Source organism: Strix uralensis, chromosome 1 (assembly GCF_047716275.1).
Source record: "Strix uralensis isolate ZFMK-TIS-50842 chromosome 1, bStrUra1, whole genome shotgun sequence".
Lineage (NCBI taxonomy): Eukaryota > Metazoa > Chordata > Aves > Strigiformes > Strigidae > Strix > Strix uralensis.
Genome location: NC_133972.1, coordinates 122,669,835 through 122,696,859, shown reverse-complemented (window position 1 = coordinate 122,696,859; position 27,025 = coordinate 122,669,835). Strand labels below are relative to the sequence as shown.

The 27,025-nt window shown below is 40.8% G+C and overlaps 1 protein-coding gene across 2 annotated transcripts; it reads left to right on the top strand.

The window, feature by feature from the left end:
- Positions 1–94: 94 nt before the first annotated feature.
- On the top strand, positions 95–26,461 carry ABHD3 (abhydrolase domain containing 3, phospholipase). 2 transcript variants are annotated; one of them, XM_074879274.1, is made up of 9 exons: positions 95–335; positions 1,964–2,127; positions 4,668–4,850; positions 6,602–6,647; positions 9,479–9,591; positions 14,788–14,961; positions 15,602–15,650; positions 15,735–15,900; positions 24,318–26,461. In XM_074879274.1, the coding sequence occupies exons 1-9, from the start codon at positions 189–191 to the stop codon at positions 24,494–24,496; spliced, it is 1,221 nt and encodes a 406-aa protein (XP_074735375.1). In that variant the 5' UTR covers positions 95–188; the 3' UTR covers positions 24,497–26,461. The 2 variants fall into 2 exon arrangements, with proteins under 2 accessions (XP_074735375.1, XP_074735385.1); XM_074879284.1 differs by lacking the exon at positions 14,788–14,961.
- Positions 26,462–27,025: the final 564 nt, after the last annotated feature.

Sequence of the window (27,025 nt, the reverse complement as noted above, 5' to 3'; positions counted from 1 at the left end):
GCGGCGGCGGGAGCCGGGCGGCAGCTCCTCCTCCTCCTCCTCCTCCTCCTCCTCCTCCTCCTCCTCCTCCTCCTCCTCCTCCTCCTCCCTCAGTGCCGGGGTGGGCTCGGCCGCGGCAGGCGGGGTGCGCTGCGCTGCGGTGCGGTGCGGTGCGGTGCCGTGCCGTCCCGTGCCGCCCGGCGTGTGCGATGGACTGGCAGGTGCTGACCAGGGAGCTCTCCCTCTACCTGGAGAGTCAGGTCCGCGTGGGGCTCTTCGGCTCCGGCGTGGGCTTGTCCCTGGTGCTGGGCTTCGGCGTCGCCTACGCCTGCTACTACCTCAGCAGCATCGCCAAGGTGAGCGGGAGGGCGGCGGGGCGGGCGGGCTCCGCAGGTGTCCCGCCAAGGCGGGAGGTACTGTCCTGGCGGGGACCGTCCCGCGAAGGTCACCTCCACCCACCCCCCCTTAGGGGAGGCAGCCGGCGCCCTGCTGCCGGGGGGCGCGCCGGCACCTGCAATGGCCGGGCGGGGGGACACGGTCGTCTCGCCCTCACACCCCGCGTCCCTCCTCTGGAGGTGCCGCTCCGGGGTCTCGGCGGCCCGAAACCCTGCTCGCCTCCCCGCACAGGCCCGTCTCCGCGGCCGGTCCCGGCCGCGCAGCCCCCGCCCGCCCGACGGGGCCGTTGGGCCCCCGGCGAACCGCTGCGGCGCTTCCTCCGCTGGGGCCCGCCGGTCGCCCCCGGGGTCCGGCCGGCCTGAGGGAGGGCTCGTCTGGTCGTGCCCGACCTGGGAGGGGAGGGGGCTCTGGCCTCAGGCGCCCCGAAGTGCAGTTGTACCAGGGGGAAAGCTTGACTGGGGGCGATGGTTTGGAAAGGGAGTTCAGGAGCCCTCTCTCCACGACAAAATCCCGACCTCTTTGCTGTACTGACAGGGCAAGTGGTAAAGTGGTTTGCTGCCCTTGTGTCTGCCTTCGGTACCATCGTTAATACCTCTGGAGCCACTATCGCAGTGTTTTGGGGGCTAGGACATTCCTGCACATCATCTTATCAGTAGTGGTTTCACAAAAATTAGGCATTCGTAAGTTAGACACTCGCAAATGACTTGAATACAGTAAGCCCGGTCTAATCTAAAGTGTCCCCATGGTGAAAGCGCCTGGTTGAATGCTTAATCAACTGAAAATACGCATATCAAAAGATTTATGACTGCTGAAGACACGTGTGTTGCCACAGTCCTTCACGGAACCACTGAGAACATAGCCTCCCTCTTCATCGAGAAGAGGGTACTTGAGTTTGGTCAGAGGAGAAGAATGAAGGGAGGACATGCCACTACCACTGTGTATGTGTTAATGGTTTTCTTCAAAGCATCCTATTAATGCTTGAAGAGTCAGTGTAAAAGAGCAGTTTAAGAAATGTGGTTGCTAAAATGTAAGATGTTTGGTAGACAGGGATTTCCACGTTAATTAGTGTGCAAACGGAAGCTGTAAGAAAAATCTCTGTATGCAGAGCAGTGTTAGAGATGAGTAACCAATGCAGTTGTGTACCGTAGTATGAGATGGGAGGAGGAGTGTCCTACGAGGTTAAAATAGGTACTGCAGGTGCAGGTCAAAGTACTCAGATTAATCGTCATTTCTGTGCGGTGCAAGCAAATTGATTCAGTAAAATCTTTCTCACCTACTGTGAGACAGTGTGGTTTTGATTTGTCAGTGAAAGATAGAATGCTGGTAAAAGAGCTAGAATATCATGTTATTAGAAATAGGTAAGGAATCCATTATGATTAGTGGGTTTCTCTTTTCAGTTGGGCATTTTGGCATTTTGTTTTGTTTTCATTTACTTATCTCTTTACCATGAAAGGAAGAAGCATTGCAAATGATTATATGAAATAAATAAGTTTACTGGGAGAGGTTTTAAACAAGCTTTCATTTCTTTCTTTCTTTGTTAGTTTGTTTTATATGAATGCTCATGCCTGACTGTAGTCTCTCTTCCTAGAAACCCCAGCTGGTGGCCAGCAATGACCGTTTCTGCCGCTTTCTCGAGGAATATTGCCCTGTTGTGACAGAAACTTACTATCCCACAATTTGGTGCTGGGAAGGTCGGGTGCAGACACTCCTGCGTCCCTTTATCACCTCTAGACCCCAAGTACAGTACAGGAAGTAAGTGCCTTTTTTCTGGAAAGTGATCAATTTGGTAGCCAGTGGTCACCTTACCTCTGACTGTGTCACAGCTACCATCATTGCTCAAGCTTGTGCCTATTTTTTTGCTTTATGCCTGCCTTTACAACTCCATCATAGACTTGGAACCATCTCTATCCTGGATTCAGTATACAGTAGTTTTAAAAGGTCAAGGTTCCCATATGGCCCTATTTTAGCTCAGAGAGCTATGGAGCACTGAAATACTGGTGACAATATAGGAACTGATGCGGCTGTATGTTCACAGGGTCACATAATGGTTGAGGTTAGAAAGGGCCTCTGGAAGTCGCCTTGTCTGATCCCCCTGCTCAAGCAGGGCCACCTAGAGCCAGCTGCCTTGGACTGTGTCCAGTCAGCTTTTGACTGTCCCTAAGGATGGTGACTCCACAACCTCCCTGGGCAACCTGTGCCAGTGCTCGGTCACCCTGACAGTGAAAAAGTGTTTCCTGATGTTCAGAGGGAACCTCCTGTGTTTCAGGTTGTGCCCGTTGCCCCTGGTCCTGTCAGTGGGCATCACTGACAAGAGCCTGGCTCCATCCCCTTTGCACCCTCCCTTCAGGTATTGAAATGCGTAAGATCCCCTGGAGCCTTCTCTTCTCCAAGGGAGCAGTCCTGACACTCTCAGCCTTTCCTCATAGGAGATATGCTCCAGTCCCTTCATCATCTTTGTGGCCCTTTGCTGGCCCTTTGCTGAACTCTCTCCAGTATGTCCATGTCTCCCTTGTACTGGGGAGCCCAGAACTGGACTCAGTACTCCAGGTGTGACCTCAACCAGTGCTGAGTGGAGGGGAAGGATCACCTCCCTTGACCTGCTGGCAATGCTCCTCCTAATGCAGCCCAGGAGGCTGTTGGCCTTCTTTACTGCGAGGGTACATTGCTGACTCATGTTCAACGAGGTGTCCACCAGGACCCCCACATCCTTTTCCACAAAGCTGCTTTCCAGCTGGTCAGCCCCCAGCACATCCTGGTGCATAGACTTGTTCCTTCCCAGGTGCAGGACTTTGCACTTCCCCTCATTGAACTTCATGAAGTTCCTGTCAACCCATTTCTCCAGCCTGTTGAGGTCCCTCTGGATGGCAGCGCAGTCACTGGGTGTATCAAATATTCTGATGTTTGAATGCCATCATTTTGCAAAGGTCACATGAAACCACTGTATCTGTCCACTGAACCAACATGTTCTACCTTAACCATAGCGTGGCCACATTCAGCCTTGTTTTGAATATATAAAACTTGTGGATGTTCAGAGTAACTTTTACATGTGGAGTTTATGTTTGTTCTTTGATGCCTAAATTCTAAGAGGGAAAAAACTTACATTTAGTGTTTGTCCTCAGCTGATCTCTCTCACACATAAATGAGACTAAGTCTGGCAAATGAGGCATTTGGCACAAGACCTAAGGAGAAGTACTTTTATGCGCCGGAACCTGGATGCAGCACAAGTTGTTTCAGCTCTGTTTGCATGGTAGAATAGATTTAGCATTTAGCAGCTTTCCTTAGTTTTAGTAACTAGGAAACATTTCAGTGGTATGGCCATGTCCATTTTTTCTAGCCCTTCTTGTATACTCTCTATTTCAAGGTTTGTGAGGGAAGAAACATAGTTCCATGGGGCAATGCTTATTTTGCATCATTTGAGATTGTGTTGGCAGTACACACCATCATTGCATCTACTTCCCATTACTGAAAAAGGGCAAAGCTGAGCTAATGAGTCCAAGAAGGCTGATGAGCTTTAAAATCTGGAGTAGGTGCTATCAAGACTTTCAAATGAAAAATCAAATGCAAGGTAGGCTTACATTTTGGTAGTTCCTACACCAGCTCTCTCATACAATGTCTTCATTGCCAGGAAAAGGGAAGATGCTGTATGTTTCTAAAAAAAAAGAATGAAACCTTCTTGTCATTGTTTAATGCATGGTTAGCTTCTTGGGATATCATAATATTTATAGCATTCTTAAGATACATGGTTTAAGAGTGCATTCTAGCAAAGTTTATGAAGACACAGGGTGAAAGATACAGTAGTGTGTGTCTGTGTTCCGTGTGTTTAGCACATAACAAAGTGCCATCCATTATACGAGCTGCTTCTTCAGATAAAGAGAAAAAAATGTGATAAATGTTTAACACGTTGCCCAGTGTGCTATCAAAAGGTTCTCAGATGATCCAAAGGAAATCTGCAGTACACAAGCCTGTATAAAATAGAAGGCAATGCCAAAAATCACATTAATTACAAGCTTCCAGTACTTCAGCAGCAATTCGTGAAAGGCCAGATCAGATCTTCATCTACTGTGGATGGGAATTACTCCACAAATTGACTGTGCTAACTCATGTCAGCTGTTAGGCATGGCTCTTTCGGAATAGCAAACATGCAAACATACCTAGTTAGGTGGCACTTTGAGTGTTAAAACATAATTAAAAATGCAGAATTTGTACCTGGTATTTTGTGCACTGTAAGCACTCGTAACAGTATGCATGTATTTTTCAATCTAATCAGTGTTGTCTTGAAATGTTCCTTTCAGTGAGCTCATTAAAACAGCAGATGGAGGACAGATTTCATTGGATTGGTTTGATAATAATGACAGCTTATATTATCCGGATGCCAGCACAAGACCCACTGTCCTGTTATTGCCTGGCCTGACAGGAACGAGCAAGGAATCCTACATTCTTCATATGATCCATCAAAGCGAAACACTGGGATATAGGTGCTGTTGTATTATTGCTACTATTTTGCTTCTTCTAATAAGATCAAATATAAGTATGTATATGTATAAGATGCCTTCCTAAGGCAAATGAGATATGAAGACATTAGTTTATGTCAGAAACTATTATTAGTAATAATAATAATAGTAGAATTATGTAACAGGCAGTACGTTCAGAAGGGCTGTTTTACTATCTACAGATGTGCCCCAGAGATTGCAGTGAAAGCAAGCTAAATCTGCATAGGCCTTTGCTGCTGCTTTTTAAATTATAATATCAGTATTTGTGTTACCTGCACACTTTCTAGAGAAGGAGTTTGTATTCAGCTCCAAGAAGACTGGTGTAGATGGGTTGCTGGCAGCAGGCCTCGGAGGAAGTCAGCTCCTGAATACCAAAATTGCTTCATTCAGCAGCCTCAAAGTTGTGAGTGCAGGAAGGAGAGCTAGCCTGCTCTTACTGGTAATAGTTAAGGAAGAGGTTTGTCACATCTTAACTGTCACTGCTTAATTTAGTTTTGTCATTAAAGCTTCTGGTCAGAGTTGGGTAAAATAAGTGGATTAGTCGATAAGTAAATTCCTTTATGTAATCATATTGCTGCTGCTGTGCTTTAAAATAAGTTGTCGTTGTTCCAGGATCTGTATTTGGAATATTACGTTTTGTCTTTGCAGATTGGCTTCTGGTACAGACTATAATAAGTTCTTCAAATATGTATATATGAACTTTTGTCTACATGTCTGGCTATCTCTTCTCTCTTTGGAGGTTTGGATAACTGCTTTACTAAATTATGAAAGCAAAGTAGAACTTTAACTGTTCAAAGTAGTTTTAAAATCACTTTAAAACTTACCAGTAAAAAATATCAGAGGAGGAAAGGTCTCAAATCAACATCTTCTTACTATTAATTTTTTAAGTATTCCTGAAAGAAATATCTGCATTTGATCACCTAAGAAAAGAAGGTATACCATTAAAAAGGAGAGCTTTAGGTCAGATTTCAACAGAATGTTATAATTTTGTTTTTAAACAGCAACATTTGAGAAAAATACCAAAATAAGTAATTTTTCATGCCTTTAACCCATCTAAAATATGTATATATTAACAAAATTATTACAGTGAGATGGTAGAAGAGTAATATAAAAGTAAGATTTATTAAGAAAGTATAGATCCTAATCACAGTAATACTGCTAAAAGATTCAGACTCCCACCAGCACAGAGAGAACAGAAACTTCTACTGTACCAGACAAAAAAAAAAATCCATACCCAAGAACCTGCAACTTAGATGCAACTGTCACTGTAATTTTTGTTTGGCTTATTTCTTGCTATGTAATACAATTATGTAGCTTTGGAGAACGTCTACACATGGATCTTTGATGTTCCCTTTCAGAGCACTGCTTTAGGCTCAGCCCTGCATGGGCAGAGCTTGTGGCTCGTGTTTGGCCAGCTCAGAGTGCAGGCAGAACAAGATACACGTACGATCTTGAGGTAAACCCTGGGACTCTCATCCTGCAATCTGAGCTCAGTCAGCAGATCGCAGAGCTCATACAGAGTCCCACTGACTTCAGTGAACTTCATTCCAGTATAAAGGTTGTTCCGCACAGGTCAGACTTTAGGATCCATAGGACTGTAGATATTTATGTGCTGAATGTATTCATAGAACTGGCTCGTTCTTTTTTACACATTTTCTTTTTTGTGTGTGTTTAAATTATCTTTTTTTAGTGGAATGAACAATGTGTATAACTGAATTTACTGTCTCGATTTTTAGATGCGTCGTTTTTAACAATCGGGGAATTGCTGGTGAGGATCTTTTGGTAAGGATGACTTCTAAGATAAACCTCTCACTATATATGGAATCATTTGTGTCTATTTGTATGGCTGGATTTAAATGTGAGAAATGAGCATATGTTGAAAATGCAGAGAAACTAGTCATCTGGTAGATCAATCATGTGCCAATATTTGTCTTTTATTTTAAAACTCAAAGAGGTCAACTCATCAACACAATTTTTGTGAACATTTAATTTTAGAAAATCATTGAAATGATGAGTATCTGTAACATTCAAATGAACAATCCTTACACTTTTCTTTCAAACAATACTACAGTATCTAAAATGCACACATCCAAGAAATTCTGCTCAATCAGCACAATTTTCCCCCATTGTTTTAACATACAAATCCAAATATAAGCAATCGTAATTACTTTCCCAGTTGCCAATATGAGTTTAAAATAGACTTTGATATGGTTAACAAGTTGTGCCATTAAAATTGAGCCATATTATGTGTTATTGAATTAATGAACCAGACTGATATTAATAGCCCTATCCTAAAAGCTAAATGTGTTCCTATTTTTCTCAGCAATTATGACACAAACTCATCTACAGAAGACATTTTTTTGTCTTTGGGACAGACATATCACATTTGCTTAGAAATAACTGGCAGTTCCACAAATGACAAAGTCTTGAAGCTAAACATTTTCTGCAGCTAGGGTCAAGGCATGATGAAATATTGCTGAATAAGCTTTGTTTCTTCATATGCGTTTTGTTGACAGTTCTGCAGCTGGAATGAATGTGCATAATACTCGGTATTGTTTTGCATTTTTTAATCCCCTGGTTTCAAACTTTAAAAAGCTCAGAATGTTTTCCCATAATCAGATAAAGCATTTCAATGCAAATATTGCCATGTTAAGAGTAGTTTTCTGCATACTTTTGGAGATGGATCCACAAAGCAGTTTTGTGACACACAAAGTCCTTATTGATGAATTTCTGAATTGCTAAGAGAAAAGATCTCTTGTTTGGATGCATTGTGTGTATTTTACTGTAATCGGATTTACATCTTTAAGCTTTATAAGATCTTACTGTGAAGCTAACCAGCTGAAATTATCACATTTTCTGCAAAGGGGTTTCTACATTTTAATATAAAATCCCTAGTTAATGAGTCTGAAGCATAGCTGAGCACCACAGCAGAAATTAGTCATGCAAGAAGTTATTTTTCTGGTCTCTTTAAAGATAGATTCAAATTTACACCAAATAATAGCTAGTTAAAGAATCAGTTTTAAAATGCTGATCACATTTGTTACTGAAAGATACTGTGAGTTATTGTTACGGAATAATCAAATATTACGTTGACCACAGACGATGTGAGCTAAGATGGTGTTTTAAAATATCTTCATACAATGAGTAGATAGATAGACATTAAAGTGTCAGGAATTAACTGAAACTAAAATGCAAGATATCTCTCTAGTTTTATAAACTTTTAATCAAATACACTTTCACTTAGAATACATTATACCCTAGTTACTAAAAGTAATTTATTTTTCCTTGTAAACTTGACAATTTAATTAACATAAAACACATTCACACTGTTTATAATTAATAAGGTATAAAACAGTGAAGAGTGATTCATGTGGATGAGAACTGGAAATGCGGCATCAAAGGAAATTAAAAACGTCTTCAGTTTTAATTATCCAGATTTAGCTTTTCTTCCCTTTTTTTTAATCTTTGACTTCAACATTTCAATATTCTTGTTAAATGTATTTTAAGTAATTAATTTCATCTAATTCAACCTGTTAAAATTGCTCACAAGTATCCAGGCTGTTTAACTGAAAGCAATTTAAAAAAAAACCCTTAAAATACATTGTTGCTTCAGGCAACAAATAAGTTCAATTAACTCATAATTATAAGTATTTTTATATTTAGTTTTGATGTTTATAGTGAATTTTGGCAGGCCAGCCACTACCTATAGTTAAGGCAAGATCACTAACACATTAGTAGCAATTTTATAATTAAAAGCTCTCTTTTGCTGTAGATGAAATCTAGAGAATACCATTAGAAAAAAACCTTATTTTACTGTGATTCTTACTGTACCTAAAGGACTCGTCTCCCTTATACTACTCCAGATAGTCCCCCAGATTGTGGCCTGCAGCAGTTGTCTGTGCAGATGATGCTCAGAAGCTGTGCATATCCTTCAAAAGCAGGGAAGGGGTTACCCAAATCTCAGTGATGCCAGTGGAAGTAATTCCAAGTCTCAATTCAAGATTTGGAGAGATGCTGATGGTAGATGGAGAAGTGATAATATATGTGTTTCATTGCTTTAGTTAATAGAGTATTTTAGTAAATTAGGTAAATGGCACTGGTGAATTTATTTATGTATTTATTTGCCTGTAGAATCTAAATATTGGCTACTTTTCAAATGCTAGCTGACAGAACTTGAAATCTAGTATTTTCTTTTGCATTTGAATGTGGATGAAGATGGCAAAATTGTCATTATAACTTTCTTTTCTATAAATTGCAGCCCTTGTGATATGTTTCCATTTCCTCAGGGTGTTTTAAAAATATCGGTGCCTATCTAGTTCTGATCTAGTTCTGTCTAGTTTAGCTCATTGTTCTGTGTTCAGATTTTGTCTAATGACCTGGAGGTTGCAGATGCTGAAGATATGTCACCTGTTTTATTTTGTACTGATAACAAGTATAACCCCTTCCTCCACCTCCTTGTGAAATGTTCTGGGTTTATATTTGCGATTTAGTGCAGCTTCACGATAAATGCTAAATTTACCTTGTTATATAAATGATTCACTGTTCAGTTTGCTTTTTCCTTAAAGGATAATACAAAAGCTTACGACGGCATTTTTCTCTCCAACTCCTTACAGACACCAAGGACTTACTGTGCAGCAAACACAGAGGATTTAGAGGCCGTTATTCATCATGTACACAGCTTGCACCCCTCAGCTCCGTTCATGGCAGCCGGTGTTTCTATGGGAGGGTAAGGTATTATGTAACAGAAGTCTCAGCTTAATTATGATCATAAAATAAGACTGTTGTAGCCTGATTTTAAATTGTTGCTCTGCAATACTTACGTTACTGAACTGCAACTAACTTGAGTCTGTCTCAAACAGTCAATGTTCAGAAGACTTTTAGAAACTTAACATCTCTCAGGCTTTTAGCTCTGTCAGGGAAAGTTGAAATTGGCCAACATTCAAAAGTTGAGAGGGGTGGAGAAAGACAGGAAACACTGACAGACAGACTGACAGCCAAACAGGCAGGCAATACAATCTTTGGAAACTATGGAGGCTGTCTTTGGAGCAGAGGGATAAAAAAGAGGAACTAGAGCTAACATACCATGTTTCTTAGCAACCTCTGGAAATTACAAGATTTATCTTCACTATGTTTGGGTTCTGCAGTGTGTGGGTAGGTTCAGAGATGTGGGTATCTGCTCTGTCTGGCTCAGAAGCAAGGAGTAGTATTGTTGTTGAAACCAGTATGGGTTGACATAGCATGTGGTGTTAAGACTTGCTGTGTCCTGGCTGCTTTCCAGAAAGCACAGCTAGAACAGACAGTGATAGCACAGTTGCTTAGAAAAATCACTGCTAGAAATGTTCAGACAGCGTCTTTAACAAAAATCATAGGAGAGGAGAACTTCCATTAGAAATACTGCAGACACAGTGGTATCTTTCCTCCTTTCTGATAAACTTTATGGAGCGTGAGCAGATATAGCCCTGTATATTAATCTAATGACTTGTAGGAGCTTTGGGATAAATACAGATTTGTTCAAGCAATATAGTTACTGATAATCAAATAAATAAGTAACTTCAAAGCATTTTAAATCAGGCCAACCTTTTTCCATTAATGTTGCTGGGATTTTGCCAGTGTTTTCAGTAAAAAGACATAAGAATCTTTCCAGTATGTCAGTGATGGACTTGTTGGGAAGCCCAAAACTTGGCACAGTACTCCACATACAATCTCATAAGTGCCAAATACAGGCACTTCTCTAGACCTGTATGTTTTGTTCTTACTAACAAAGCACAGCATGCCATTAGTTGTCTTTAGGGGTGCATTGCTGAGTCATGTTCCATTTGCCCAGGTCTTTTTCAGCAGAAATGCTCTCTATCCAGGCATTAATCTGTCCTAGGTGCAGGATTCTGCATTTACCTTTGTTGAACTTCATGAGGTTTCTGCCAGCCCATTTTCCAGCCTGTTGAGGTCCCACAGAATGGCAGCCCTGTCTTTCCAGTTCACCAGCCACTCCCCACAATTTGACCTGCAAGCTTACTAAGGGTGCATTCCATCCAGTTAATGAAGATGTTACACAGTACTGGCCCAAGTATTGACCCCGTGAGCAACACTACTAGTAGCTGATCCAACCACTCCAGTTGGACTTCAAGTTCCTGATTACAACTCTGTGAGCCTAGTGGTCTAATCAGTTTTCCACTGACATTGCAGGTCACCTATTCAAACCATATCCCCCTAATCTGACTACATGGAGACCATGGAAGACTTGTCAAAAGCCTTGCTAAAGTCAAAATAAGCAACATTCACTCCTTTCCCCTAACCACGAAGAGAGTCAGGTCATCATAGAAGGCAGTCAGGTTGCCTTCAACCTTAGTAAATCCATGCTGGCTGTTATCATCCACCTTCTTTACCTTTACATGCTTGAAAATGGCTTCCAGAGGATATTTCCAAAGTGCTGAGGTTAGGCTGAGCAGCCTGTATTTCCTTCTCCTTGCCATTCTTCTACATGGGTGCCTTTTTTCCAGGCATCAGGAATATCCCACAGTTGCTGCAACCTTTAAAAAGTCATAGAGAGCAGTCTCATGATGACATTGGCAGCCTCCCTCTGGAGCTCTGGTGCACCTAACGTAGTCCCATTGACATATCTATGTCCAGTTTGCATAACTGGGCCCTAACTCGATCTTCCTCTGCCATGAGTAATAATTCACTCTTCCATACTCTGCCACTAGGCACAGAGACCTGGGAGGCCTGAGAACAGACCTCAACAGTAAAGACAGGGAGGACAGGTAGCCTTGGCCTTTTATAAATCTTTTGTCACTAGGTTCCCTGCTCTGTTGAATAGTGGACCCAGGAGGGAATAAATGCCAGTTAGCCTAACCTCAGTTCTTTGGGAAGGTCCTCTGGATGCCATTTCCAAGCATATAAAGGATAAGGTGACTGAATTCACCAAGGACAAAATATGCCTATGTGCCTTCTATGATGAGATGACTGGCTTCGCTGATGAAGGGAGAGGAGTGCATGTTGTTTGTTCCGAGCCTTTCTTTGTACCAATGTACAAGAAAGGCTGCAACAGAGGCCCTGCTTGTTGCAGAAGCCTTTCTCTTGTTGTCCTGCATATCCCTTGCTAGTTCCAACTCCAGCTGAACTTTAGTTGCGCTAACTGCATCCCTGCATGCTTGGGCAATGACTGTTTCTCCCAGGCAGCCCCCTTCCACCTTCAGGATACTTCCTTCTTGAAACTCAGGAGTTCCTGATCAGGAGGCCTATAGCAGATATCCAACATGATATCCTCTTTGTTAGCCTCCTATCTGATTTTGAGCTGTTAGATCTGAATTGGCTTATAACCTGCATCAGGGAAAAGTTCTTTAAATGGCTTCTTTGTCTAAGGTGCAAACCCTCCTCCTTTCCTTCAAGGCCTTCATGAAGAGTCTGTTTGCATCCATCATAGCATAGTCCTATCTGCCTGCGAGTCCTCCATGTCTCTTTGATCCAATAAACTTGTTCTGTGACTACGCACAGGCTTCTAATTCCTCCTGTTTTTCCCATGCTGTGTGTTCGTGCATGTGCTGCCACATGAGATGGGCTGCAGTCATGCCATTTTCTCAGGGAATAGTGAGAGCCTCCTGCATTATATGATCCCTTGGATACTTCATCAGGGCCTGCGAGGCCTTCACTTCTCTTCAGGCTTTGCTCTCCATCCCTTGACAAACCTAGTTTAAGACTCTTCTTCACAAGGTTAGCAGGCCTGTTGGCTCTTATCTCCCTTGGTATGCTATCTCTTCCCAACTCAGACTTTTTTGCATGCAAAATGTGAAATAACATGATGTATTGCAAAGACATGTTTCATTGGAAATGGTGAAAGCCAAAGAATCATCTGCAGTAGAGGCTTGTTTCAATGACAGCATACAGATTTAAAGCACAGTAGTTCTTCATGGGTAGCTTCTTGTGTAGTGCACCATTACACTAGAACTAAGAGGGCTGGGGTGTAGTAGGTGAAGCACCAGGTTTTCATGGCTGAAGGTGCAATAGAAGCTAGCTGTTCTGCAACTAGTGCAAAAGGCGAGTTCAGCCCTCAATATAATTTCTGTCCTTGGCTTAACCTAGTTATGGTATCCTAAATAGTGTCGAAGTCTGTTAGTATGGCACTGGGATCTGTGTTGTGTTCCTGGCTTTTACCTCACCAGCACCACTGGGTGATTTTAGGCAAGATGTTCCACCTTCTTCCTCCAATATGTTTTTAAAGTCCTGAACCACAAAGAGAAAGCATATGCTTTCCAGTAAACTGGAAGAGTGTTTAATCATCCACATGGGGACTGTTTCCATGCTTCAAAATTAATTGGAGTACTTGCATGTTTAAAATTAAGCAGGAGCAGTGATCTCATCAGGGGCATACTGTGAAAATCATCCACTTGTCTTAATCTTACAATAGTTTTTATTACCTATCCCTTTTCAAAATTTTCTGAATAGTCAGTTAATCTATGTAGGACACATTTGCTCAGTTAAGAAGAAAAATAAACATTCACTTCAGAAAAGTTTAAATGTAAATGAAAGCCCATTTGTTCTACTGATCCTCAGTATAGTGTTTCAGAAAGGGACTTTCTTTTCTAACATAAAGGTTTCTAAACCTTCTCTCTACCACATATATTCTGTGAATTCTGTTGGAGAAGGTGCTGCTTCTAATACTGCAATTTTAGTTTATTGGTTTCTGGTTCAATGTTCTTACAGTGTATACTGGTGACTCACAGGTTCCTCTTCTTCCATGGGTGAGAGGGAACATATGCTGCCTTAACTCCTATATGTGCCACAGGTGACTTTCCTCATTGGGTGTAACTGTGCGCTGATGGCAGGAGCGCACTCCCTTGTGCTGTTTGCTGTTCTTTTCCTGCTGGTTCCTACCAATTGGAAAGTCTTTGGTAATACCAAAGTCTGGTTTCCCTTTTGCACTGCTGCCCTATGATCTGGTAGGCAGTGCATGGGGATAAAGTCTCTGTGATGGCAGGCTGGTTCATGATATCTTTGCTAAAGGTTGCTGTCTCCTGAAGTATGGTAGATGAAGCCGAGGTATGGAGTGTTGGTGATCCAGGAAGCTATATTAAGTTGTAGAACTTGTAATGTTTTGAGTTAAAGGCTTGGTATTAAAATGCTGGTTGTAAACTTTGGGGCCTCAGGCAGTAAAGTAAGATTTACAGCTTTTCTGTTAGTAATTTTCTTTTACTCTCTTTCTGCTATTTTATTTTTTCTACACTCGAAGGGTCAGGTGCTGGTGAACTCTCCCCTTTTTTCAACTCAACTATACATCAGGAGTAGAGCCTGTAAGTTGCAGTTGGTCAGAAAGGCAAGACTTAAGCCATTTATTTGGCTCGTAATTTTGTTTCGCTAGTTTTATTCATTATCCAACACTTCATTCTTTACATACTTTGTGTTAAAGAACAGCTGTGTTCTCTCATATGTGTGAGGTTGGGATAAAGACATTACGTTCAACTCAGAAGAGAGCTTCATAGTGAAGCAGGCGTGCCCGGGGCAGCTTGCATTTGTCAGGCACACTGATCAGATTTATCAGATCAGGAAGACCAAGAGCTTGTAAAACAGTAAAACATACTAACAACTTGGGAATACCTGTTCCATGAGTAAGATAGATTTATTTGACCTTTTCCTCCCTTTTAGTGATATAAATAAGACTAGTACATCTCTTTTTATTTCTAAATGCACTCCTACCCACATCCTACACAGTGCACTCAGTTTCTCTCTGAGAGTAGAGAGAGAAAGCAAACTTCATGAGTCATATGTTGATTACACTGACTACCTTTTAGAAGTATTAGGCACAACTGTAGGGCTGATAGAAGAAACTATTGAAAAACAGACAAAAAGATGGCTGATTGTTATATTTGCTTTAAATTGAAGCAAACAATTTGATAGTATATATGTTTTTGTTTTTCATTTCTGTTTGTAGCATGCTTCTTTTAAATTACCTGGGCAAAACTGGCAGAGACACTCCTTTAATGGCAGCTGCAATTTTCTCTGCGGGTTGGAATGTTTTTGAATCTGTAGAATCTCTGGAGAAGCCACTAAACTGGCTTCTTTTCAACTATTACTTGACTACTTGTCTACAATCCTCTATCAGCAGGTGAGTTGCCTTCTGAACTATTTAGCAAGGTGGAAGGATGTTAGCATGAGATCTACAGCAGGTATAATATTGGCAAAATTAATGCTGTAACAACACTTCACATAGCTGATCTGTGTGCATTTGTCTGCAAGTTTTGAAATCAAAAAGATCTTTCCAAGAAAGATTGTCATCATCAGTGTGACTAAATTTCTCTGCTCCTCAAGGGACTCGGCACAAGACCAATATACTTCTATATTTATGGATGAAGTGAATGGATTTTTAGATTTTTCAGGCATGCACATATTGACTTTTGAGTATATATGTAAATCAGCATTGACTGCAAAAGCATGGCAAGGACTAGTTCATCCTTTGCTTTGTAAAATGAGGGTGTATTTTGTATTCCCAAATATTTAGTTCTCTTATCTTTGGCATCTTTCTCATGGCTTATGCAGATTTTTACTATGTTGCTGGATCTGCCTGCATATGAACGAACAATTCTGCTCTTGGATTCCAAACAGATTTTTAATATGACAGAAAATTAAAACCAAGCATATTCTGGTTAGGGAGTTATTTCTATAAATGTATCTGTAAAGCGGAGGACTTCTACATCTGTTTATATAACACAAAACAAGCCCTCCAATTTTTCTATCTTTCTTTTTAGGCATCGACAAATGTTGGAGAAATTATTTGATATGGATCTCGTGATGAAGGCATGTAAAAATGTTACTTCTGCTTTAGCTGGATACTGTTTTCCAAATGCTGACATAGTTCCCTATTTGAATTCTGTACTTCAGGCTAGAACTGTTAGAGAATTTGACAAGAGGTTCACTTCAGTCATGTTTGGCTACCGTACAATCGATGATTACTATGAAGATGCTAGCCCATGTCGCAAGCTGAAGTCAGTAGGAATTCCAGTATTATGTCTGAATTCTGTGGATGATGTTTTCTCACCAGGTCATGGTAAGTTTAGGCTTTTTAAACTATATTTATCTGTATATGCAGTCATTAAGACAAACTACATGCCTATGTGTGGAGGTGTAGTTAAATGTTACTTGTACATAGGATCAAAACCTCCAGGGATGGATCAGCCTTGCAATTTACTTACAGCGTAAGACACATATAAAACAGCTGATGATAGAGAGACCTGATTAGTACAGAATGCAGAAGCACATGGAGTGGCAATCATTAGCCATTAGTAGACTCTTTACAGTCAAAAGAAAGAAATACACACATTTAGGGTGTGAGTTGTCTCACTGTAAGGAAGATATCAGATGTATTGCCCTCTCAGAAGCTCCCATTTCTATTCACCAAGTACGAAAAGAGCCTATAATGAGGAACTCAGATTCAGATGTCTGGACTGTAGACATTCAGAGTTCAATGAAAGTGAAAAGAAATATTTTTCTCATTGCCATTTTTCAATCCAGTCGCTACAAAGACTATCTGGCAGTTGTTTATGTTTCAGATTACTTGAAATCCTCAGCTGTTGATCTCAGTGCCACCTCCAGTGCCTGAAAATTAAAAGTAAGAAAAAATGTTAAGTTTGCATGTAGGCCAAAATCTAGGGTAAGTGAAGAGATATAGACAAGGTGAGCTCCTAGCAGGAGGCATGTTGAAATTAATAAGAATCTAACTAGAAGATGAAGCAGCAATATCAGCTAGTAACAGAGAGGCTGAAAACTCTGTTTTCCCATTTCTTCCTATTTTCTGCCAAATGCGTGATCATTATGAACATTTTGCTTTTGATCTGAAGATCAAAACCCTGTTGCTAACTGTTTTAAGAAGATATGCTTGTTCCTGCAGTCTGTGTATTGGTTATAGTGTCTGAGAAGAGAGGGAGAAAAAAAGCTAATGTAGAGAAAAACCACTACACTGAACAGCTGGTTGAGGGGACAGTCTTCAGCAGTGAACACCTGACACCTTTAAATATGGAGTTTATACACTTGATTTATTTCAGGGAAGTTTTCTTCTGCCACCACAAGTCAAGTGAGATTCTTGTAGAATGAGTCATGAAACCAAAGTGAGTAGGCAAACAGATTAGAACAACAAACAGAAGAATGAAGGAATTAGAAGAGGCTGTGTGTGTACTGTTTATCTGTGTGCAAAAAACAACACATACAGAAACATATGCGCACATATATTACTATCTATAGTTTGAAGACCTGTTAGAGACAAATGTGACATGAAAAGGGCCACTCCAGTAGAGTGCACTAGAAGAAGACAGTCTGATTTCCTCTCCCTTTGAACAAAAAGCATCCATGCTATGCATGAACAATATAAAGAGGTGACAGCCACCTAATGAGGGAAAAAATGGTGATTCTGGATTAGCCTAACTACCTCTCCCTTACACTGGTGAAAACAGAGGCTTAAAAAAAATTAAGAAACATAGCAATATTCTTCCAGAATATTACATCCATCTTTAACAATTTGTGCTTCAGGGACTTTCTGAGACAGAGTCAGTCCTTTTGTATTTACTAAGCCTCTGTAGGATTTTTTTTTTTTTCCTTGAAACTGGCCAGTTGCTGTTTCTGTTATAAGCATACAATGTCCTGGAAATGAGAATGGATGGGGATGTGACCCTAAAATCTGTGACCAAATATAAAATCTGGCTAGTGAATCTGAAGATAAAGTTTTATGGATCTTTTGGCTCTGGGGATGACTTTCCCCACAGTACTGCAACGTGTGTGATATGCTGTGTCATGCTTCTGCCATTAAGTATCTGGAGAGGGACAATGGCTTCACCTCTATGTTTAGCTACAGCTCAATTTGTGGTTTCTGTTCTAAAGTGAAGAACACTTACTGTGGCATGAGTAAGCTAGCTAGTTAGCACAGGTAACAGCAGTGTGCCTCTGTCTCTGGAGGATTCATTAACATTTTCCAGCCTATTATCACTGGGTCTGGGACCTTTGTTAGCTAGGTTAAAGCTAGTGCAGATACTCCATCCCCTTGCCTCTTCATTTTAGAATATAACCTCCAACTCTCAAGAGCCAACCATTGACCTTGACCCCATGAAATTAAATCTGAACACAAGAAAATACTGTTTACTGTGAGAGTGGTCAAACACTGGCATAGAGAGGTTGTGGGGTCTCCATCTATGGAGACAGTCAAAACCTGATTGGACGCAGTCCTGGACAACCTGCTCTAGGTAACCTTGCTTGAGCAGGGGGGGTTGGACTAGGTGATCTCAAGAGGTCTCTTACAGCATCAACAGTTCTGTGACTGTGTAGTTTGACCAGCCAAAAGATTGAGTCCCCAACAGTACAGCTGTAGCAGATCTCTCCTCCCTTGGAGTTGTTTTTTAATAGTGGATTATAGGGATGGTCTCTTGTGTAACACTAAATATCAAAATTATTGTTAGAATGCCGTAGAAGTCTTGCAGTGTAGAGGGGGGTGAGGTAGAGCACCAACACTTCTGAAACAAGAAGTGTTAGTGTCTGTTATAATGACTGTCCATCCTCTCTTAAACTCTGACCCTAACCAGCCTTTCTCCATGAAAATGTTTGGGCGGTTAGGGATTCATTTATTCCTTGTTCACAGAGTTAATGCTGTGGGCTGTAAACTGTTATCCTTGTGGTGACAATTTACCTTAGGCCACCAGGACAATGTTGATTTACAGCTAATAGCATGACTCCGTTATGTGTGTCTATCCTTGGCTCCTTTTTCGTTTGTGTTGTGCACCCTCAATGTGAAACGTTGCACCGGCAGGAGACACAGGGCATCCTGATTAGCAGCCTAGAAATTATGGCTGCTGCCGTCAGTTACTGGAGTTCATCCATCTTGACACTTTTGCAGGCTGTTTTATGTTAGTAAACATAAAGGGCTGGTGTTACTCCAGGAGGTGACTTTATTCTGGCAACCGGCTTGTTTTTTCTGACTTAAAAAGTATGTGGACACATGTAAGCCTGTGGCAACCAGAGGCAGTTTCCTCTCACAACTGTATAATGGATTCAAAGCCACAAAACTTCTTCTCATCCAGATTCCAGCCTTTTATTGACTTTGGGGACTGGTTATTTCATGCCTCATCTCTCCCAGTAAAACCTACCAGCTTTTAAGCTACCTTCCACCTCTGTTGTAGATAGCTGTAGTTTCCGACAGCTGGGAAACAGGCTTAGAAAACTCATTAGGGAAAAAGCTGTGCCAGAATTCGTTTGTGTTTAAATATCCTTTATAAAGCCAGCCACATCTATCTTCCTATAACAGAGCTTGGGGGATACGAACCCAAGTCTGCTTTGTCACTAAACAATATGGACCTAAAGAGACTCCCCTTAAAAAGTGCAGATGCTGTCTCTGTTGCCTCTTCCTACCTGATCATTTCTTCCCATGTAGCTTTTTGGTACACTTTGGACTTCCCAGCCACTGTTTTTGAATATGCTGTGAAAATGTGCCCTTTGATCTCAATCCACTATCAGGAAGAAACAATTTGTTTGCAGTCCTTCCTTAATGTTGCTGTTTAAAGTTCATAGAGCTTGGCAGCTGACGTATCTGTAGTTTAATTCTGGAACGCAGTTCTCATATTGCATAATACTAACTAATGAAAACAAATGCTTTCTTCATTGCATGATGCTTCTCTCACCATAACTAATTTAAACAAGCCATTGCTTTAGGAAATATGTAACATAATCAAGTCAAGCCCTTTATTTTGTAAGTGTGAAAAATAAATCAAGAAGATGGAATGATAGCACTCATTATAGTGTCACATTTATCTTTTTAACTGAAGTGGCATTTTTGTCCTCAGAGACTTTAAGCAGTGTGTTAGGCATTCAACTTAAATTTCACTACACTAATGCTTAGCTAATTGTCGCTGGTGAGTGTTCTGCTCAAGCTGAAAGCCTGCCCTTGAAGCTAGGTACCACGCCAGCTCCCTCCTGATCCACTGTGCCAAATAAGTGCATGTCTGAAGCTCAGTAATACTTTTTATTGAACTCTAAGCCTTTTTTGTCCCTCTGAATCCAAACTTGGAGTAATTGCTCTTATGTGTTATTCTGCATCCTGTTATGTAAACGGCACAGTTGAATGAAGCTGTCTGGAGAGACCAAATGGCCAAGGAATGGCCAGACAGATAATAATTAGAGTAAGAGTTTAAGGAACAGGGAGAAATCAACCAAACAGTGGAACAGAAAGTCTGACGGCAGTGACTTAGTTAAGCCGATGGTGCTTCACATATATGTTCTTCTATTGTTGTTTTAAAAAATACTTTTTGCAAAGCATGTGCAACAAATTGATTTTGAATGAGGTAATTCTGCACATGCATACATACATTGTGGTTCTGTGATCACAAACAACGGGTCTGTGCCTGTTGGATTTTGGACAGCAGAAACATAAGGTCGACAAAAAAACCCAGTAGTATCTTTTGGCATGCCATCCTATATCCTAGAGTTCATCACATCCAGTGCTCCATTCATCTGCCCTTTACACTGCAGAATTTGCTCCGTTGCATTGTGGGTTTATTTGTGGATGGCTAACAGTCCCTAGAAACAGCCTTGAGAAAAGTACCACACCACTGCCAATAATCATTTGCATTTTGGCACTGGAGAGCAACACATTTTCAGTTCTCTCCTGAGAAGCTGCAGAGCAAGAAACTCTGCTGGGGAGGAGTCATACTAACGGTGACCCAATGGTACCAAGACTGACTATGCCAAGGGCAGGCTCTCCTGTTCACCACAGGGGAGGTGAGAGCAGAGAGGTAACGGTAGGTCAAACTTGGCACCAACTAAAAATCCTCACTGCAGATGGAAGCAAATGACTGCATATTCAGCACAGTGCTGCAGTTTGTGATAAGAGCAATGATCTATGGCAGAATTCTGCTGTAAATGCATGTTAGTTAGAATAGCGAGACCTTCAGGATGGGGAAGATGACATTCGTAAAGACCTGTGTTGGCTCGCACCTTACCTGGTGCAGAAGATAACCAGCATCCTAGTGCTGGTAGGCTTCTAGGAGAGAGCTGCTGTAGCTCTTTGGAGGCAAGGCAGCACATGGCACCCACTATGCTACTGCCAATCAGTTTGGGAATGAATAATTAACCACCAGCAAACTGATTTGGGAGGTATCATTATGTTGGCAGCCTCTGAATGACATGTATGCAGAGGTCACAGTGAGTTTTGCCTGTAGGGGCTTCCCCAGCTGGGTTGGCACAGCGGAGGAGACATTTACTGTCATCTCCCTTCCACACCCCCAGCAAAGCAGTTTCTTATCAGGAAAGGATATTTCTCTCTACTCTTTGACACTAGTCTGACAAAGTGAATGACCATCCTGTTTTTGCACACTTAGCTACTGAAGAGGTGTGTTCAGGCCAGTATGCAGCTGATCCCAAATCCACTAGGATCAATGGAGCTCTCCTGTTATCTTTGATTCTTGGAGATCAAATCTGTCTCTCCTCACACACTCCTTGCCATGCCCTTCCCTATAAGCCTATCCATTAGTCCCCTCAGTGACCAGGGAGACAGCTGCAGGACAGCGTGATTCATTACCTGAAGCAGGAATGGGGGACTCAGGCTTGAGTCTGACGCCCCCCACTTCCCCATTGGGATTCTGTTTAACATTGCCCATGCGCTACTAGAGGGAAGAGGAGCAGATGGCTTGGTACAGATAAGTGGGCAAATTCTCATACAGTCGGCAGAAGCTGATGTGAATCGTAGCTACTGTCTTCGTACAGGGTAGTGTGTTCATGCACAGAATCCGAGGGAGCCAGATCAGAGATTGCTGGGCAGATGAACTCAGGCAAAACTCCAGATGAGCACTTGCTCAGTCTGGAGTCTGAAAATGATGCATGTGTTGGATTAAAAGAAATAACACATTGTTTTCTGCATCTCGTGTTTTCAGCCTGTGCTATTTGCCAGTCAAGGCTGGCAGGCCCTAGGCTTTTATTTCATTGACTCTTCTTTTTAGTCTTGCCCCAGCATTGCTTTAAAAGGCTCGGATACTGCATATAGTATTTTCAGTTTTCCAGCTGAACAAAGGAAGAGTCAAGGACTTCTTGTAGAGACAGAAGCGGGTTTCTTCCACCTAGTAAAGGATTAAAATCACTTACTAAATGCTGGAATCTATAAACTACTTAGATACATGCAACTTTCAAAGGAGGGAAAGAGTGAAAGAAATGAACAGCACTGAGTAGCAAAGAATCTCAGATACTCTGCAAGAGAATCCTCATTGCTCTCTGGAGCTCAGTCTGTGCTCCACTCAGGGCACAATCAAGTACCTTATGTTATGCGCAGGAACCTTATAACACAACATTCATAAAAGACACTAACCCTGCTATGAATACGGTTGGTTTGACATCCGTGCTGAGGCCCTGGAGTGGAACAGAGCATGTCATTCTAGTACGGACCTCTGAGGCACAGACTGCTCCCCTGACTCTGCAGGTCCAGTGCTTGTGCCCTGATCTATTTTAAGTTGTGCATCTGTTCATCACAGTCATTGCCTTCAAGATCTCGTGTGACATACTCTGGCTGGGGGTCCTTCTTTAGGGCTAAGGAATGGGTGCCATGCTGTTACGCTAGTTGCGGAAAATGAAGGCAAATCGGCATCTGAAGCACAGAGCAATGAGTCTGCCAGCATCCAAATGAAAGCCAAGACCTCATCTATAAAGAAGGCAGTGATAGGCAGGAATAATGACTATTCAAGGATAATGACCTTTGAGATTGCAAGTGTATAAAGGAAAGCAGACTCCTAGAAATAGAGAGAGGGAGATGTCTCTGAAGAAAGTTCTATCAGAAAGGGATGTGGACAACTGGACTCCCCAGAAAGTGAACCTGATTAAAAAATCTCTCTTCAAAAATACTTTAAAATAAATGAGGTGGCAATAGAAATCCTGCAAATGATTCTCTGCTTTTTGTTGTAGTGCCAAGGCATTTTTACTTTAGCAGTGTATGACCTAAAATCATATTTATTTTCTTGTGGAATCATAGCCTTTTTTAGACAGTACAGTGAAATTCCTACTACTCCCTTCTGTCTGGACAAAGCATGTCTTCTTTTGCCATTGTGTTTTCTGTCAGTCCCGAAGAACCAAAGAATCTGTATGATTTTTATTTTCTTCCTTTACATGAAGTTTATTATTTGAAAACTGGAATTTTAAAAGGCATTCTTTACTGAAATGTATTGAGACTTCTTCTTCAGGAGTATATTTGGCATCCTTAAAACTCCAGAGGAATTTCCTTAAATAACTTAATTTTTATATCAAGAGTGCAAACATCACAGCTCCATAAAGCTCCACTGTTGTGTCAACCAGTTCATGTGATAACAGGGTCACCCCATCACACTGAAATACCATTTGTAAAGTCATATGCTTTCTGTTGTCAGTCTGCACTAAATGACCTCTCTTTTCTTTCACAAGGGGAATGGCCCAGGTGATAGCATTGATTAAGCCACACATCTATGCACATTCAAAATAAGATGCACTGAAGCCTCCCCTCCCGCACATTTCAAGATCAGCACATAGTCCAGGTGTAGTTCACTGACGACTTTAAGGTCCCCGTAGGCTGTCACTGAAAGGGCCACCTCGCCGCAGTCCTCATCTGACTGTGCCTGCTGCCATTCGTATGCTGGCATTAACATGGGGAACCAGGCCAGGGAGCTGATCCAGCTGAAAACTAACTCAGCAAAAGAAAAATTCTTGTAATATCCAGTCTAATAATCCAAATTCTAAATTAAATAGTTTTCTAGAAGTCACTATTCAGTAGAGAACCACGAACCTGCTGGGTGACACAGAGCAGCTTTCTGTGTCCTTGTGCAGTTGTTTGCCCTTCCTCTCTTTCCATTTACCTTGCTTGCATATTTAGATTATGAGCTTCTCAGGGCAAGAACTGTTGCCCAGTCTGTTTGCATTGTCTGGTCTAAATGTGAAGGTGTAAATGTACAGCAAATCAGATATAATTATGATAACCCAGGATAATCTTTAATATTAGCTGATAGGATATCTTACAGACAAAATCTTACCATGACATTAAAGGCTTTGTGTTTGGAGTCTCCTACAAAAAGAATGAGATTCACAATTAAGGTCCCAGTTCCTCGTTTTTTTCAAAGTTGAATACTGCAACACAGGTTAAAAACTACAGGTTTGATTGTCCTTTCACTTATGATCTGGTATAAATAGTGTAAGTATGCATTAACATGGGTGCTGTTCCATCAGTGGGACTGAAAGAAAGATGAAGCTGAAACTTTTACAGCAGCCAGAAAAATCACACAGATGAGGTGAGTTAATGACGAAGAGAGAAATGGCTTTTAACACAGCTGTGGTGCTATGTCCTGTGGTGCGTTTAAGCATATGTTAATGTTGTGCATATTTATTCATACATAATATGAGAAACATTTAAGAGAAATTATTCAGTGGCTGACATTTTATAGAAGGAGATAAGGACTTAAAATTTTTTTCTCCCCTTTTTAGCTATACCAGTAGAAACTGCCAAACAAAATGCAAACGTTGCTTTGGTTCTGACTTCGTGCGGAGGCCATATTGGTTTTCTGGAAGGAATATGGCCAAGGAAGTGCACTTACATGGACAGAGTCTTCAAGCAGTTTGTGCAAGCTATGTTTGAGCATGGAAATAAAATCTTTAGCATGTAGCTTTGGACCGCTATTATAGCACAGTGGCACATTCTGACAAGGGCAGTTAAGCTTAATGCACAAATTTTAACTCCTGTAAGCCAGCAAATGGATAAAGTCCATTACTACATGCAAAAATATTTTTTCCTAAGATTTTGTAGCAAGAAACTAAATATTATGTTGTCACTTTTATATTTATTTTTAATATGCCTTACTAAGAATGACCTTAAATGAAACAGCATTCTGCATACATCAAACTGCACTTAACCAAAACCGTCAAGTAGACAGATTATAATTCCTCAGGATTTTAATTTAAACCAGTACATATTTAGGAGACTTAATTTAGATGGCTTTTGATATTATTGATATTATATTATTATTGATATTGATATTATATTATTATATTGCAACGTGCAAAATAGCATATATTATCCTGTCACACATAGTACAAGTTGGCCCATTCCTTAGGGCACTGATGGTGAAAATCTTAAAATACGAAAACAAAAGGAAGAGGGAACACAAAGAAGCAGTGATTCTTCAAATAAGTCAAAATTTCAGCATGTTATTCCATAGCATTAGATTGATATCTGCTTTTGCTGTTCTACCCTGAGAGTATTCAGATCTAGGGCTAGTTATGTTTTTTTAAACGATGTCAATGCCACACTTGTCTTACATTATTATTTTTTAAACAGCTAATTTATAGTGTTTACATATAACCAAAAGATTTCTTTAAAACAGTACTGTAATAACTTATGTAATTAAAAGACATCTTGCATTTCAAAGTTCATGTAAAGCTGGATGTTGTTATATATGTAATACATACTTCATATAACTGGTAGACTCGATGATTCTGTCTGTTATGTTTATATTGCCTGCAAAAACATTTCAGTTTTAAAGAAAACATTAGAACATTGGGAAATTGATATAATCTGCTTTAAATTTGGGGGGGGGGGGGGGGGAAAGAAGAAGAGAGAAAGAAAAAAGATCCAAACCCTTTGTCTCTGCTATTGCTTTGGATAATTTCTAAAAATGTAACAAACTGTTTAAAGAAATCTGGGAGCTGGGCTGGGGGTCAGAGCTCCATCTCTCTGGTTTGTTCATTTGATCATTTGTCAGCACTTTGGTAATAGGTTGACAAATCACTGAAGCCTTTGCAAAGTGATTTCTGCCCTGGCACCTTACAAGTTTGTGAGGCTGACCGAGGCATCACTGTTCTTTTCAGCCCTGAAACAGAGTGAGAGCCAACGTGGACCTTTGAGGAAAAAGGACAGTTGGACAGAATGTATTTTGAAACTGCTTGGAAGTCCTCATTTAGGGCATACTGAAATTAAAAAAAGGCTTTTAAGCAGTTCTTGTGGAGCTCCCACCTCATGCTGATCACTGATTCGGGCCCAGCCATACAAGATAAGTCAGTAAAGACGCCTTTGCATTTTTATTTTTATCTTTTGAGCAGGGTCAGTACAAGAAGAAAATGCGGATAAAAAAGCAAGTCAGGTCTTTTGTCTCAAGCAGTACGTGAACAGTCCTCTTGCAAGGCATGTTTCCTAGTAACAGCAAAGGAAGAACAAAAATACTTTTTGTCTTTAGAAAAAGAAATTGGGACATGCTATATGAAAGCTAGTTTTGTAAGGTGGAAGGTTAAATTAAAAAATTAGAAAGTGCTTTCGGGTTTTGACTTTTCAGACAAGCATTGGCCCTTGCCCAAATAACAAAGTCTAACTTATTTTTTCTCTAATAGGAACATGAGGAAAGTGACTTGTAAAAGCAAAATGAAACTTTGTGCATATTACTACAATACATGAAATCAGAGTATTAGTAGGGTGCCTTATTTATTCTTACTTTCCTTTCCAGTTTTTATGTTCATACAAAAACAATAAGCAATAAACAGTGTATTGAGCATTATATTTGTAAAATTGTTTGGGTCCAGTACTGTTCAAAACTCAACATCAAGTATTAATAAAAATAAAACCATTTACATTAAAAGCACACCTTCCTGTGTAAATAAAAGTAATGTGATTAATGGCAGAATTTCTGTCTTTCTGCACTGTCTTACTTAGGTCCAATCCCATATACAAATCCCCATGAGACATTTCTCTTTAAAGCCACATCTAGCATATCCCAATAAAGTTGGGTTTTTTTCCCCAAATGTAGTGTTTTTCCTTACACCCGATTAAGGAAAACACAGTGTTCAAAGCACAGTGTGCAAAGTGGCAACAATCAAATTTCACTATGGTTATCTTCAAGCTTTCCCAGTCAGATTTTCTGAAACGTAAAATGCAGATACTGCAGTTCTTGCAGGGGACACACAAGCTAGCAAGAACTGCCATAAACATTTTTGCTATGTAATATCTTTGTACCTTGTACACAGAGTTTCACTGGTGGGCCAAAATCAAGAATGTGCCTTCTATGCAAAACAGGATGAATTCAGAGGGTCTTTATTTGGCTTTTCATGTGATCTGAGTATGCAGACAGCAAATAACATATAAAATGTTGGAGGTGGGAGAAAATCGTTAATTATCAATGTTCTCATTACTGGAAAGATGGGAGCAC

Excerpts from the sequence above, each read along its gene's own strand:
- ABHD3 (XM_074879274.1), top strand. The coding sequence starts at position 189 with ATGGACTGGCAGGTGCTGACCAGGGAGCTCTCCCTCTACCTGGAGAGT. Across the intron at positions 6,648-9,478 it reads TTGCTGGTGAGGATCTTTTG|ACACCAAGGACTTACTGTGC; the intron begins GTAAGGATGACT and ends AACTCCTTACAG. Across the intron at positions 15,651-15,734 it reads ATATGGATCTCGTGATGAAG|GCTAGAACTGTTAGAGAATT; the intron begins GCATGTAAAAAT and ends TCTGTACTTCAG.